This window comes from Austrofundulus limnaeus, unplaced genomic scaffold (genome assembly GCF_001266775.1).
Source record: "Austrofundulus limnaeus strain Quisiro unplaced genomic scaffold, Austrofundulus_limnaeus-1.0 Scaffold1131, whole genome shotgun sequence".
Taxonomy (NCBI): Eukaryota; Metazoa; Chordata; class Actinopteri; order Cyprinodontiformes; family Rivulidae; genus Austrofundulus; species Austrofundulus limnaeus.
The window spans coordinates 64,675-81,101 of record NW_013953533.1 but is presented as its reverse complement, the minus strand read 5'-3'; the positions used below and the strand labels follow the sequence as shown (position 1 = coordinate 81,101).

The following is a 16,427-nucleotide window of genomic DNA, read 5'->3' as shown; positions in this document are numbered from 1 at the left end:
ACGCTTTGTATTTTAATTTTAATTTCAGTATTTTAAAACAAAAATAAAATATCCACTCAATTCTTGTGTTTTAAGACCCATTTCTAAAATGAAAGTCCAATGACCAAAAGATACACTGACCCAATTCAAACCCAAGAATAAACTTCCTGTTAAGTTAAAAATTTAAAACAGTGCAGTTTTTGGTGAGGAATAAGTTAGGACAATGTAACATTTACTAGAACAACAATCTTGAGTCTAAAATGGAATTATTTGGACGTTAGACAGCATTCCAAAAGAAGAACCCCATCCCACCTGTGAAAGAGTCATGGTCTGGGTGCACTTTGCTGCCAAGCTCACCACTATCCAATCCATCATCCATCAACCTGAGTTTAGATTAGTATTCAATAACATCATTTTATTCTCCCTTACATTTCTTTTATCTTCAGTTTAGTCAAGGATTTTTGATAGCAAATGTGTAAACTGACAAAGGTTTTTCAAATCACTGTGCATGTTAATATGTTAATATTATTTGTAGATTTTCTGTACTTGCTTCCTTCAGTGTCAGAGGGAGCTGGTCTGTACCTCCAGTGGTCATTGGACTGTTAATATGAAGTTTTACTCTTTCTTTTCTTTCAGACCATGGATAAAGAGTTTAAGAAGTGGATGAAATGGTACGGGAAGAAACACGGGGAGTACACAGTAAGTTCTTTCGTTTGGATTATTTGCTCTCAAAGTTATTACTGTGCAGCCTTTTTATTACTGTCATATATCAAGCTAAAATTTTGTGTGATGGTAGCTGAGAGTCATTCCCAACAAATATCCGAAATGCTGATCGGTCGCACAAGATTTTTGTTTAAAACTTGACCAGTAAAGTTGGTGGGTAATATGCATTCATTCAAGGAATAGTAATTTTATTTATTAATTGTAATTATTTTCCTTGTGTGTGATGTTTTGTTGTCCACAAATATTCTGCCTGTTTAATGTAGCTAAACTGGTATTTTTTCCAGCTGGAGAGGGGTGATTTTCTGTCTGAAGAATGGAAAGAAAGAATCGCCAACACAAGGTGATGTTTTAGACATGGAAACAGTGAGAAACTTATATATATATATATATATATATATATATATATATATACACACTGTATAGGGTTGCACATAAAATATTTGCTCTGGTTCTAGGGGGAGAACGTAGGGTTGTTGCTTAGTGCTCATATTTTTTCTTAACTCATTTAACACATTTATCTAGAGGGGCGTCAGGGCATCTTAACGTCCCCCTGTTCTGTTTTATGACACCTTCTATCAGCTGGCAATGTCTCGGGACATCATGCGTATTGCCAAATCAGTCCACTGAGTTTTTTATTTATTTATTTATTTATTTATTTTTATTCTGTGTACATTTTGTAAACTACCTAAGTGGCCAATGGGCTGACCTCATGTACATACAGTATGTCATCTCAAACTGAACATTTCACGTTTAAATGTCTGTTAGATTACACATGACCCTGAGATGTACATCTCCTGTAGTTTGGCCTTCTAGATCTTTGGCCTTGTTTAAACCAGCTTTCCACACTTTCCAGACCAAGCAGCAAATGTCTGTCTTTTGCACAGAACAAGTGTTTTATTTGTTAGGCAGGTTTCTTTTTTAAAAGACTATTTTATTCAAAAAGATTATATTTAGATGGTTTCAGCTCATGTAATCATTTTAAATTATTTATTCTTCGTATTTTATCATTTGTTGAATTACATTTATCCCAGAGCAGTTGTGTCACAGTATGATTCTAAATATAAACATGTTTAGCACATCAAAAACCTTATTGTTATCATAGAATTGTAAAGAATGAAATTTGTGGATTTTTCTGATAAATTAAAATAACATTTAAAACTCATTCACAGAATATGGCAAGTTTTTATTTTTATTTTTACTTTTTTTGGATTGGGGGGGTGTTAAACAGAGACTCATCTTTGCTTTGATATGTGGCAAATAAACGTTCTTCTGTTAGAGGTAATATGGTTTAGGAGAACTCGAACAGTGAATCTCACAGAAAGACTCAGCCTGTGTGAGCTGAGGCGCGTTCCTGCTTCTCCGGAGAGTTTAGTCACTCACGCAAAGTTGGACAGATCTGTTGGATAACAACACTCTGAACACATATTTAATATAAAGTTAGGTTTTAGAGACCAAAGTCTCTGGTAGTTCAGGAGTAAAGTGCAGGAGGAGATGTCAGSACTGATCGCTGGAGCCACTGCTTCCACTGTTCTGCTGAAAACTGTTCTCTGAAAAAAACCGCCCTGCTCTGCTCTGATTGGATAAAACGGCTCTGGAGTTCATCTGATTCGTTGAAAGCAGTGTCTGTTTAATCCTTATACATCAGGGTCCTGCTGCCCTCTGACAGAACGATGATCCAGTCACACCAGTGAGGCTGGATTTTTTTTTGTTGGTTTTGTTTGTTTTTAAGAAATCAGGTCGCATTTTCGTCCCTGCTAGCTGTTGTTCTCACAATCTCAGGTACAATGTTAGGTATGCAAGGGAGCTTAATGTCATTCCATCTTGTGCGCTTTTTCTTTTTTGATCGCGCATGTGCACCTGCGCACCACTTATGTGCATCTGAACTGAATGTATTTGGCGGACTGGAATACTAGATGTTTTAAGTATCAAGTTACTACAATCCTTGTGGTTAGAATTTGTCAGCTCATTTACAGTTATTTGGTTTTTTACTTCAATTTATTGCAAATAAACAAAAGGAAGGACATTATAATATTATGTAGTATCCAGTAGTTGTACAGCACAGCGATCATGGTTTAATCCAGATGAACTTTATCACCTGTAGAACTTTGTTTCAGCACATCTTTCTTAAAACTCTTAGGCCTTTTTAAAATGTTGAAATTATCCAACAATCTAACATGTAATTATTTTTGTTTTCCAGTATTATTTTTGTGAATAACTTCGCCTTTGGTCCAGAGGTAGATCACCAGCTGAAGGAACGTTTTGCTAATATGAAGGAAGGTTAGTACTTGGTACTAGAACTGTGTTGACATTTGTAGAGATTTTGGAAGAAACCAAGTTTTTAAAGCACAATTTGATTATTTGTTGTATCATTAATGTGTTCGTGAAGAAGTGAGGCAATATTCATAAGCAGAGGTTGACGTAAGCAGCTGATGTGTCAGTGTTGTTGGTTTGAAAAATACTATAAAGTATATGTTCTGTCTAATAAAATATGCATTTAGGTTTATTATATGCTTACTTCATGTACGTATTTGGTTATTAGTATTAGGGTTGGGCATAATCGTATCGTGTGTGATTAATCGTCAGAAAATCATTAATCGACTAATTTTTGGCACTTGACAATTAATACGATTAATGCCACCAGGTAGAATCCGCTCGCTGCTCCTCAGCTTCAAATATGACGAACATTAAAAAAAGTTCTGTAATTTATTTATCTATCAACACAATTTAAAATATGATGTATAGCCTGAAGTCTGTAATTTTGACACAATTTGGAACAGATTTTTTATGAGGAGCAAATATTTCCCACTAAATTGGTCATGTGACTATGAAATAAGGGTGTCCAGGGGATTAATCGTCAAATTAATCGTTATCGGCTAAATACCACAATTAATCGTGATTAATTTTTTTGCCAATATTGCCCAACCCTAGTTAGTATAAAAAATACTTCTAAACATAAATAGTATTGTACTTCAGGTGTTGTTTTTTCCATTTCAGAAGGGAAAATTGTGTCCTCTAAACCCTTTGCACCGTTAAATTTTAGAATCAACAGTCGAAACTTAAGTGGTAAGTGCTAAAGTTGTAAAAACAAACAAAGCTTCTTTTTTTTCTTGTCTGTTCTGTGAGACGTCTGTTTCTGTTGCAGATATTGGCACAATTATGCGCGTGGTGGAACTTTCTCCACTAAGGGGCTCTGTATCGTGGACTGGAAAACCTGTTTCATACTACTTGCATACCATAGACCGCACTATAGTAAGGCCCTTAATGTTTTTTAAGTTGTATCATTGTATTTGCAATCATTAAAAAATGTGAATCAATATGCTGGTTAAATCTACACTGTGGTAATCTCCGTCTGCTACCACCTTAATCTGTGTTACTGTATTTGTTGCTGTTTTGAACAACGAAGGGGTGTCAACATTGTTGTTGTCTAAAATTGGGTGGTCACCTTTAAAAAGCTATGAGGTTATTAATCAAATATTTGCCTTGTGTGTGTTTCAGCTTGAAAACTATTTTGCTAGTCTAAAAAATCCTAAACTCAGGGTAAGTCAGTCACGGTATTATTGATAATATTTGCCACGTCTTTTTGTACCAAGCTGTTAACGTGATTCATCCTAAACCAGGAGGAGCAAGAGGCAGCTAGACGTCGTCAACAAAAAGATACAAAGGACAGTAAAAGCAATAGCACCACTCCCACAAAACCTAAGGAGCATCCCAAGGTATAATATGGACTCTTTTCTAAAAGCTTAGAGGCTGTTTTATAGACCAGACTTAATTTTAACTCAGCTTTATCTGCATTACGTTTGCTTTGTCAACTATATGTCCTTAAATAATTTGTCTTGTCTTAATGCAGAAGAATGAAAAAGGAAAATATAACCCAACATGAGTGTTTTTATCTGTGTGTATAGCAGCAGGATTCGGGTGGTGAGGAGGAGCGTCCGAGCTTGGTGACAGTGGTCAAACCACCTGCCAAGCCCCGACGAGCCCGCTTGTTGTCTAAAGGTCGCAAGCTGAACAATAAGAAACGTGGTCGACCTAAGAAAGCCACCCCTGCTGCTGAGAAGAACAAGAAGAACCAGAGTGCTTTGGATTTGCTGCATGCAAAGACACTTTCTGCAGCGCCCCCTCAGGGTGAGCGAGCTAAAACACACGCAGGACGTGCTAAATTTACTCTCGTCTTAAAAAAACGTTCGGCTCGTTTTCTTTGTGTGTATAGATGCAAACCGGCCAGCTCAGAGTCCATTTCACCAGCTACCTCTCAAGGTTCAGCACTATCCTCCCAGTCAACTGCTGCTGAGCCCGACTCCTCCTGCTCTGCAACAGCTGCTTGGTGAGCTAATCAAAACTTATTACTGTTTACGCGTTACCATCCAGCCTCACCTGTTTCCACTTTATGATGTTTTTTCTCTGATGTTAACGTCTGTGCTCTTAAGTTATGTTCAAGTGTCTTTGTGTCATTTCAAAAGGTTTGTGTTGACGTTAGTGGGTCGCCGTTTTTCCAGTGTTGTTTAAAAGTTATATTTTCTGTCTTTTTCATGTCATGATAAGTGGAGCAATGCTAGGAACGGTTTAGTCTTAGTTTCTTTGACCTAAGATTTTAAAATGAAATGCAAATAAAACACTTTACCTACAATTCACATAATTTACTCCCTTTCTCTCTCTTTGTTCCTTCCCATCATTTTCAGATAACATCAAAGTCCAGTACCTCCAGTTCATGACCTACATGAAGACTCCTCAGTATCGCACCAACCTGCAGCAGCTTTTAGAGCAGGAGAAGGTGATTAGTGAACATCACACATAAATGCAACTACCGTGGAGGCTTCAGGCACATTTCTACAGCATCAAAATAGTCTTAGCTGTGTTAATACCACCTCTTTCTTATTGTTCTCTCTCCCCTCTCTTTGGTCTTTAGCAAAAACACAGAGACTTATCAGGACAGGCGGAGCAGCTTCATTTTGTCTGTCAGTCTCACAAGGACAAGATCAAAGGTCTATTTCAAACCAAACTAGATGAGGTATGACTTTGTTTTTATTTCTTTTTCCCATTCAGTGTTGTTACTTGAAATGATATATTGATGTCCAGAAAATTAATTAGTTTTTTTATTCCTTTGTTTTTCTCATTACTCACTTCACATCCTTCTGTAGAGTTTTAATTAAGGACTGACCTACATGTGATTTTACATTTATTTTATAAAACTCTTGAAAGAATAAGTAAAAACTTTTGTTCTGAAGCAATTTGTTTGTTTTAGGTGTTTCAATCAGGTTAAAAGACGTATCAAACACAGCTTTGATAATAGGAACGTTTCAGTCTTTAAAACTCTATTGAGCATAAATTCCATTACAAAGACTGAAATAAACAGCAACATTGTAACGAGGGTTCTTCAGCACTACTATGTAAATATTACAGCCATGTATTATGTGATCCAAAAAAAAACCTCATGTTCACTTTAAGAAGCATGTGAGGAGGAAAATGGACAAACAAACCATGTGTTACATGTTGAGTTTGAAACCTTTTGTTTAATGGGCTTTTTAAATGTCCCCTAACTATTTGGAATCAATTGGAACAAAAGACAGACAAAAACAAACACTGTTGTGGTTTTGTTTTGGAGGGTTTTTAACTGGTAGGGAACCAGAGTACCCAGAGAAAACCCATGGATGCACGGAAAGAAGATGTAAACCACACAGGAAGACCCCAAATCTGAACCAGGGATCAAACCCACAACCTTCTTGCTGTGAGGCATCAGTGCTAACCACTGATCCATTGTGCTGCCAAAAACACACAGCAAAAAATGTCCATCTAACCAAGTTTTAAAATCTTAWAKCCAGCCAAAAATCTTTTTAATCTTGTTTTGAGACAAGTACAGAATGTGTAAGATTATTAATCTTGTTAGTAGAATGCATAGGATTATTTATCTTGTTAACCTGGAAATTTGACTCAAATTAAGTAAAAAAAAAAATTCCATTGGAATAAGACAGTTGCACTTGGTGAAATTCCTGAAATCACCTAAATTGACTCAATTTTTTTTATTTCAAGAATCTTACCAAGTGCATTTGTCTTACTCCATACTTATCCTGTTACACAGTGGACTTTTATCCATACTCTTCCTGTTAGATCTCAGTGCTGCATTTGATGCAGTTGGTCATAATATTTTATTACAGAGGCTTGAATTTGATTGAATAAGTCATATTTCTTTGATAGATTCCAGTTTGTTGATGTTAATAATGAATCTTCTTACTCCAAAGTTAGTCATGGAGTTCCTCAGGGTTCAATGCTTGGACCAATCTTCTTTACTTTATATATGTTTCCATTAGATAACTTTATTAAACAGCATGGGATAAATGTTCATTGTTATTCTGATGATACTCTGTTATATTTATATATGAAATCTGATTAATCCAATCAGTTATTTAAATCTACAAGCATGTCTTAAAGACATAAAACTCTTAAATTTCTGTTTCTAAACTCATATAAGACAGAGATTGTGGTTTTTGGACCTGAACATCTTAGGGATCAACTTTGAAGCTTTTCACTTCCTCTGGATGGCATTAATTTGGCCTCCTGTTCTAAAGAATCTTGGTGTTATTTTTGATCAGGATATGTCTTTTAACCCCCACATTAACAATGTTTCCAGGACCGCTGCCTTCCACTTGCAGAATATCACTTAAAAGATAAACATTGTGTGCAAAAATGATGCAGAAAAACTGATTCATGCATTTGTCACATATAGGCTAGACAAAGCTCAGCAATTAAGCTCCATCTTACTGTATAGATCTTATTGTTCCATATTTTCCCAACAAAGCAGTTTGCTCTTTCAGAATGCAGTTTTGCTTGTGGTTCCTAGAGTTTCTATTCAGTTCTCAGGCTCTTCTTACTTGCTCTACTCCACATGTTTGTAATTGTAAGTATTTCTATTTTAACATGTTTTTTTTTCTTTGTCTTTCTTCCAATAGAAAACCACACCTGGAGCAGTCATTTTTGTTTGTTTGTTTGTATCTCTTTCCTGTCCTCTCAAACCCAGCTGGTCGAAGCAGGTGACTGTCCGTCCTGAGCCTGGTTCTGCTGGAGGTTTCTTCCTGTTAAAAGGGAGTTTTTCCTTTCCACTGCTGCCATGTGCTGCTCAGGATGGGAGACTGCGACGAAGTGAAGATTCAACGCAATCTGCTGGCTCCCTTAGATAGATGACATGTTTTACTAATTGGCTTTTATTATGTATGTAAATGTTTTTATACAGTGCCCTGAGACGAAGTTCGTTGTGACTTGGTGCTATATAAATTGCTAAAGTGAATTGAATCAGAAACATCCAGACCAATGCCAGTCTGAATACTTTAACAATAGAACAAGATCTTCAGCTGTTGTTTGTTTTAAACTAATGTAAAATATTGAAATTCCCAGCTTGGAGTAAAAGCCCTGACTGTGGAGGACCTCCTCCAGGCCCAGAAGGAGATATCAGCCCACAATCGCCAGCTGAAAGAGCAGACTAAGCAACTTGAGAGAGACATGGTGCTGCTCAGAGACCACAGCCTGCTATTGGTGAGGCTTTAGAACCTGAACCAGCACCTGCTCTCTGGGTCAGGGTGGTTGAGGGAACTGGCTTTTAGTGTTAAATTTCATAATTTTTTTTTTTTTTTTTTTTTTTTTTGTGCTTGTTGGTCCACAGCTGAAGTCTCGGTGTGAGGAGCTGAAGTTAGACTGGGGCTCTTTGTGTTTGGAGAGTTTGTTGAAGGAGAAGCAGGCACTGCGTAGACAGATCTCTGAGAAACAAAAACACTGCTTGGAGCTGCAGGTAAACGTGCCGCCATTTCCAAGTAACTCCAAATCTTCCTACTTTGTTCATTCCTCTTTTTTTTTTCCTGGAAAACATCACCTGGTTACACAAACTCTTATAGAGGTGTAGATTTGTGACAGATTGCTTAGGGTGCACTAAATATTTAAGTATTGTGGTGACTTGTCTTTGTAACAGCTCCCCCTGGTGTCTGTTTACAGATCAGCATTGTGGAGTTGGAGAAAAGTCAGAGGCAGCAAGAATTGCTTCAGCTCAAATCCTACAGTCCCTGTGAGGTCTCCCCATATAGAAAGAGCCTGGAGTCACGTACTTCCACAGATCTGGACTCTCTGAAGCTCGGCCTGTCCTCAGCACCCATGCTCAACGGCATCAATCCAGAGCTTTCTATCAACGGCACCAGCTCACCGTGTTTCGACCGGGCTAACACGAAGGTTGAGTTTCCTCGTTACCTGCCCATCTCCCCGGACCACGAGCTTGTGTCCGCCACCCCTGATTCACGACAGCGGCAGCAAAGTTCTTCCCACGCGCTTCCAGATTACACCCGCTTCTCCCCCGCCAAGATTGCCTTACGAAGGCACCTTAACCAGGACCCCACTGCCTCAGCTCACCTGAGGGGTACAGGGCTGACCGCACACAGGTTAGTGTCTGCTACATCATCTGCTCAATAAACCTTTAGACCTTTATGAGTCTGAAGTTGGTTTTAAAGTGGCATGCAGAAAACTAAGATGCTGCTCCATTAATGTGTTTTTGTTTTTAGGGAACTGGGTGGTGTAAACTCTTCACTTGGAGCCAAACTAAACTGCCCCTCTCCCAGTGCATCTGATGTTCTGTGTAATCCTAAAATCTCAGAGAAGGTGATTTTTAAAATCTTTCTGTGGTTTAATACTTGACTGATGATTTCTCTATAGGCTTAAGGGTTTTGATTAGGGGTGGCTTGAGTATGAGTACTTTAAGTTTGGGTATTCGTATATACTGAGTGCTTACTGAGTTAAAGTCTAAACAGTACACAATGACTTTAAAATACATGGAGTATAGATACCAGTACCTCAGTATCAATAGTGGTATTGGTATCATTTCAGAGTATCGGGGCATTTTTTGAGTACTTGTACATATGCTGGTGTTGGATAGGGGGGCACCGATTGCAGTTTTCTGGCCGTCCTTAAATCTTTTAAAAAGTCTGACTTGCCGATTCTGATTTTAGCCTATACAGACTTTTTAAATACTACTTTTACTTTCAATCTAAAACATTGAACAATACCCTTGAAACAATACAAACTAGTTTTAAGTGGACATTAGGTGGTGCTCACAGCAGAGCAGAAGAGGACAGTGGCTGATTTTCAGACCTTTGTGGAGGTAGATGAGAAGCAGGTTTGTTCCACCGATCTTACCCAAGTATCGGTCGATCTCCCATAATTAAGGAAATCAGTGCACCCCTAGTATCAGGACACCACAAGTTTAGATATTTGGAGTACTTTGGTTAGTACTCGATGTATAAAATTTAAAGCCTGAAGGTGTAAATAGACTTTCTGAGTATGTAAATAAACTTTGTGTTTCATTAAATCACTAACGTACTGTAGACTGACTGTTCAAGGTTGTTTAATCTTTTAACACTTTCCATCAGCTCTAATAATCATGTTGCTTTTAAAACTGCTGAAGACATTATAGACATTTCATAAAAGGTTGGGCAGCCAGTAGGAATGCGCGATATAAACGATATACGGTAGAAATTATCTAAATTTGGCCCATGATAGAGATCTGTAGTCTACCGGCCAACCGTGGTAATTCTTTTTGATGATGTAACCGGCTGGAGACAAAACAGAGGAAGCGGGAAGCAGCGTGGCTGAGAGCGCAAATGAAGAGCAATAAGTTGTAAAACGTAAATTATCTGGACCTGGTTTGGGTGTGCGAAAACAAACGCCGAACAAGCACGTGATGGCACGTCGTCCTGTCGGCTGCCGAGCGAACACACTGCCTGCTTTAACTTCCAGCGGGAGGAGCACGGCTGATGTCACGGTCACACAGCGAGGCGATTGTCAGTGCAGGCGAAGTCAGTGTGAGCCCCAGCGGGACGCACAAAAGCTCACTGAGTCTAATGGACCTCGTTTCTCCTGCAGTCATAGTGCGATGAGTACATCTTGTATCATGATGACTCTAATCACAATATTTGATTGCAGAAACCAAAACAAGTCATTGGCATTCAGGTAAAACAAATAAAACTGAGTTGAACTTGAGTTTTTCTGTTTTCAGAGTGGTAAGGACAGGAGTCCATCAGTTCAGAGTGACAGTATCACAAGCCTTCCAATCAGCATCCCTCTGAGCACCGTCCACCCGAGTAAATTACCTGTCAGCATCCCACTGGCCAGCGTGGTGCTGCCTAGTCGTGCTGAGAGACTGGTGAGTTAGATCATCTTCCTACCCTGCATCAGTGCCTCACATCAGGGTTAATGAGTTAGTTTTTGTGTGTGTTGGTCAGTAAGTTGATGATATTCTGATATTTTAGATGTATATATTTAAACGTTATATATTTTGTGAGTGTTTCTTTGCATCATCCTCATTGTGACACATATCCTGTTTGCTTGCTTTTCCAGAGAAGTACTCCAAGTCCCGTCTCTCAGGGAGGTCAGATCAATGGTGAGGATGAGCTTAAACCACAACATGTCTTATCTACTAAATTACAAATTACTATTAACAATGCTTACTAATTATCTGCTGTTCCTTATTTTTAAGTGACAATCTTTAACAACCTTGAGTTGCTGTACCTCTGCAGGATATTCATCAAGCTCAGGGATAATGAATGGAGGTCCCCACCCTGAGGACCATAATGGTGCTTCTTTATCACCACCTTCTCACAACGGCACGTCTTTGACGGGACCAATGGGCCGAGCAGGTCCCATTCAGAGCCCTTCGCTGAGCACTGGAGGGGTGCTCCAGTATGCCGACGGACCTCCCAGAATCCTTCCAGAAGACGGAGCAGACCGCCAAGTTGGGGAGTCAGACACAGAACCGCAAGACGGTGAACTTCGGAGGAGGATGTACTTCTCCTCTTCCTCCTCTTCGTCTTCCTCTTCATCAGGCAGCGTGGCTGCAGGATCTCGCCTCCATCATCACACCGGCAGCTCGGCCAAGCAGGGATACCACAACCACGTCAACAACCACCACCACCACCACCACCAGTCCCCGGGCACGCAGCACGCACACACGCCCACACACACGTCGTCTTCACACACGCTCACCTCTCAGGAGGGCCGCAAGCGAGGCAGAAGGAAGCGCAGCTCTGCAGGGGCCGTCATGCCCGGCGGATCTCCGAAAAGGAGGTCTTTCCCTGGGGTCAGCTCGAACAACCACTCCTCAGGATCTCCACTCAACATCAACTCCATGGTAAGCAGCCGTGAACATTTAGATTTAATATGGATTCTTCAAGGGAACCCCGACTAGCTGTGACATTAGACTTTATTTAATAAACAATTACCTCAACTATAAAACAAAGACTGTAAAAATACTGTAGGTTGTTCAGTTTTTCCTGAGCTCATATTGTTAGCTCAGGAACTAAATACATGTGCTAATGCTATATCGCCACATATATATGTATTAGCTCAGGTGCTAATGCTATATTTCCATATATCCACCATATTTATTCAAGTATAATATGAAAAATTAAATCCATAAAATCATCCATAAAGTTGGGGGGTAGTACTATACTCGGATAAATATTTTTGCTGATGTATTTTAACCGAAATATTGGCCTCATTCACAAAATGCTTGAGTCCGGAAATGAGACCACATCGTAAAAAGCGGTTGAAGCGAGCTTACCTCTGACATTCCTCCATGCTTCAGAGCGAGATAGTAACAGATCCAAGCTGGCAGCATGATGTGAAAAAACAAAAGAAAATAAGGCAGTCCTGCAGCTTAGTAATGATAACAAACTAATGATATTAATGTGCGACCTGTCCGCTCCTGGAACAACAACAAACACATGGTCGGCTGTAATGGCTGCCGTCTACCGGTGTTCTGTAAAAGTTGGTCTACCTGAAAAAAATTTCCCCACCAGAGGGGGCGCTGGCGAGACACACTGAATGAGATTGCTGAGTGGGATTCTGATGCCTTTATTACAGAGGAGGATTACCAGAAACTTTTAATTATACTGATGGTGAGCCTGATTTTGAAGGCTTTTAATTCAGCTTCATCCACACTTGTTAGAGCCAATTTGTTATATCACACCAGTTAACAATTATCATTGCCAAATTTCACATTGATAGGTTTTGTTGTAGTTACTGTGACACATTTGTTGTTGTGAACCTTTAATACATATGTTGTCAAAATAAAATTAAAAAAAACTGAAACAACAGTCAAATGATCATTTTACTGATCAGTATAAAGACTACAAAGGCTGAAAAACCCTGAAATCCGTGTGTGTGTGTGTGTGTGTGTGTGTGTGTGTGTGTGTGTGTGTGTGTGTGTGTGTGTGTGTGTGTGTGTTATCTAGCTAGCTAGCTCAGGTGCTAATGCGAAAGCTAGCAGGCTAAGCTGCCGTTCTTCCATGAAGCAGCTCTTTTGTCCTTCATCCACATTTTCTGCTTCAGGTTGAGTCATTTCCACCTTCTTCTCTCTGTCAAGCTGCTCTGGTTTGATTTAAAGGGCTGATGGTCAGATATTGTCCAAGATTAACCTTCAGGGTGGTTAGAGTTCTCTTGGTCTATGTCAGCTGAAAGTCTATTTTTCCCCTCTTGACAACAGGTAAACAACATCAACCAGCCTCTGGAGATTTCTGCCATTTCTTCCCCTGAGCAGTCGAGCCACAGCCCCAATAGTGCCGACCTGGATCAACCCCCCATCTTGAAGAGAGAGCGCCCCCTAGAGCTTAATGGTACAGGTCGATACTCAACAGCCCCCAGCTCCGATGATGAGGACTCGGGATATCCTGCAGACAGCTCCAGTTCTCGGTAACCAACCACACCTGAACACCTCTTGAACCATTGTGACTTTATTGTTTCTCCTGCTGTTTTTATTTATACTTAGAAAATAAGTCTGCTGTATATAATTTTATTGCTTTTAATGCAAGGACATATTGAAACATTTTATTTTAACCTAAATTTTTGTATGTACTTGCATTTTTTTCTCTTAATTTTTTTCATTTTTGTTCTTTTCAGTATTGAAAGAAAAATTGCCACTATTTCCTTGGAAAGCAGAGACGGCCATGGAAGACTCTGTGATGGTGAACAAGGTAAGAAAAGAAAACTGTAAATTATAAGAAAACACATATTACACAGTTTGACATCAGCTGGTTTCTTACTTTTGTTCCCAGCAGGCAGGAAATCGAGCAGCAGCAGTGGGAACAGTACAGGAAGTGATGCCTCCTCATCCTCCTTGTCCTCTGCCAGCAAATGGAAATCTACCTTTTCACCCATTTCTGATCCCAAGCTTCCCGGTTCTGACTTAAGACAGGGTGGCTCTCCGTTCAGCGTGGGGGGATCAAGTCGGGGCACCGACTCAGACTCGGACCACAAACAGCAGGGGAGGAAGGGGAGTGATGGGGACTCCTCCAGCTACATGGCTCCCAATCCTTTTCTCAGTCAGGAGACAGTGGGGCGGGGTGGAGGCAGCGGTGCTGGTGTTGTCCCAGGAGGATCTGGCTCAGACCAACGCCAAGCTCTCCAGAAGCAAAAAGCGTCGCGTGACTGGGATCTGAAGACCTGCAGCAGCATGGCCAGCCAGAACCTCTTCATTTCAGCTGCTGCCAGCAGTGGAGGAGGCATTCTGAGCGGGAAGGTGGGAGGCAGTCCTGTAGCAGTTTCCTCAACCACCGGGTCATCTGTGGGGCCGTACCTGGGCTCTCAGTTCCAACTCGGCGGGACTTCGGTCTTACAGTCTTTGTTCGGGGCCCAGACTGGTGTTTCCACTGTGAACGGGACACCGAGGCTTGTGAACGGACACTCTGCCCTGGGAAGCTTCTCCAGCGCGGGGCTGGCAGGTGGAGCAGCTGGAGGTGAGCATCACTGATTACCCCCAATTTAGATGTTTTGTTTTACGCTCAGTGAGCCCATCAGAGTGAGGTGTTAGGTTTAATCTAGGGCCATTTTGATCAAACTGGTGTTAACGACGGAGCCAGGTAAGTGGAGGCCTAGTTTTGCTCTTGTCTTGTCTGCCTCACTGGCAGTTTGTCTGAATGACAGAACCCGCTGCCTCGCTTCTGACATGGACCGGCTGCTTGAGTGACGCTTAGAAAAACACCCTTGGAAAATGCTGTATTTGTAACTGTTAAAAGGAAAATAAATCAAGAAAACATCAGAAATATATCTGTTGGTGATTAGGGCTGCAACTAATATTACTATTTTGATAGTCGATTAATCTGCAATTACTTTTTCGATTAGTCACCGATTATTTGTGTCACAATGTCCATCTATGCTTCCTGTGGGCACACCTCCAGTTCCAGCTCCAGTGCTCATCTCACCTGCTCACACCTGTGATGTCACCCTGTTATCCAGACTCTACCTTAACATAAAAAGTAACGTCAACAAACACTGTTTTCTGATGATTAAACTAATAAAACTCAGAGTCACTGAAAATAAGATCTATGAGGCATCAACCTGACGTACAAGCTGACTTTCTGAAACGTTCTCATCTGCAGAGCACAGCTGCAGCGTGTTAGCATTTCATGTTTTCATTGCCGTCATGCTGCCATGGAATGACCAAGTCTGGATTTTACTTTCTTTATTTTGGTTTTGGTGTTGTTGGTTACTTTACAAAGTTTAATTCATACCTGCCTTTTTTTTTTCTTTTCTTTTTATCTTTGTTTACAGTACGTTCTTTATAAGTGAACAACACAAAAGTGAACAACACAACCACAGACAATAGAAGGGATTCTGTCCCAGCGGTCCATGTTCATCGCAGTTACAAATGAACATTTATGTGGGTAAATAATACGATGCGTTGACATTAATAATCCGTATCGACTAGTTTTTTTTTTTTGCCTGATAAAACCAGCCCCTTGTTCTACATGTTGCTTCGTACAGAGGGTCTGAACTCTCAGCTATTGAGAAATGATTTCTCGCTGGAGGCATGGACTCTGTTGAAGTTTAGAATGATTGGATCTGATTTACCCAATCGCTAACAGTTGGTCATGTTTTATGTAGTGCGTGAGCTCAGCTGTGAAAGAGGCTAAGCTAAGAAGCTAACCTGAAATTGTGTGCACTGTAAACAACCATCCTCTAATGGGAAGAGTAAATTACTGAGCCAAAGGAGACAGATGTAAATGAGAGTTACAGGCTTTGTTAGACAAATTAAATTTAATTTGGAAGCCTTGTTAACATGAACTGATTGGCTTCACTCACTTCCTCCACTGATATTGCTAAACTACAGGCAGATTAAAACAGTGCAGAAAATCAACGTCATCGTTCACAACCCCTTCTTTTGTTTGCTGATTGGCCCGGGTGAAATTCATCCGGAGAAATCCTGTCTATGGGAGAAATCCCAGACGGAGCAGAGAAGGGAGATTAGGCAGGCTAGTAATTTTTACAAACAACATCGTTGATTGTCGACTAATCATTGCAGCCCTAGGATGTAGACTTGCTACTTGATTGTGTTTTTTTACTTGTCATTTTTCCAGGGTGTTTCTGTTGCCGTTGATGTCAGAGTCATTTCACTTTTTAACTAACAGGTTAAATCATGTTTCACTGCAGCTTTAAATCATTCACTTCCTGCAGTTAACAGTGGACTGACTCTGTTTGCTTCCTGTGTGCTTGTCTCAGACTTGCTTGGCGCTTTGCACAACCCAGCTCAGTCCTTGCTTCTTTCTTTGTCCCCCTCTTCTGTCTCTCTCTCTCTCTCTCTCTCTCTCTCTCTCTCTCTCTCTCTCTCTCTCTCTCTCTCTCTTGCTCTCTCTCTCTCTCTCTCTGTCTCCCGCTGTCTCTCTCTCTCTCTCTCTCTCTCTCTCTCTCTCTCTCTCTCTCTC

At 40.4% G+C, this 16,427-nt stretch overlaps 1 protein-coding gene across 3 annotated transcripts in view; it reads left to right on the top strand.

Moving 5' to 3' along the window:
• Positions 1–615: 615 nt before the first annotated feature.
• The window catches only part of LOC106534283 (histone-lysine N-methyltransferase, H3 lysine-79 specific), a gene marked incomplete at its 5' end in the record, with an annotated part of 18,502 nt that continues 2,690 nt past the window's right edge, over positions 616–16,427 (top strand). For 2 of the 3 annotated variants that reach the window (XM_014030867.1, XM_014030865.1), the window contains 21 exon segments: positions 616–678; positions 987–1,042; positions 2,900–2,979; positions 3,697–3,765; positions 3,845–3,951; positions 4,198–4,239; positions 4,320–4,415; positions 4,605–4,827; positions 4,913–5,026; positions 5,382–5,473; positions 5,609–5,710; positions 8,089–8,226; positions 8,354–8,479; positions 8,680–9,116; positions 9,237–9,333; positions 10,727–10,873; positions 11,068–11,110; positions 11,247–11,857; positions 13,214–13,419; positions 13,627–13,700; positions 13,782–14,462. In XM_014030867.1, the coding sequence (XP_013886321.1) occupies positions 616–678; positions 987–1,042; positions 2,900–2,979; positions 3,697–3,765; positions 3,845–3,951; positions 4,198–4,239; positions 4,320–4,415; positions 4,605–4,827; positions 4,913–5,026; positions 5,382–5,473; positions 5,609–5,710; positions 8,089–8,226; positions 8,354–8,479; positions 8,680–9,116; positions 9,237–9,333; positions 10,727–10,873; positions 11,068–11,110; positions 11,247–11,857; positions 13,214–13,419; positions 13,627–13,700; positions 13,782–14,462 (3,604 nt within the window). 3 annotated transcript variants of the gene reach the window in all.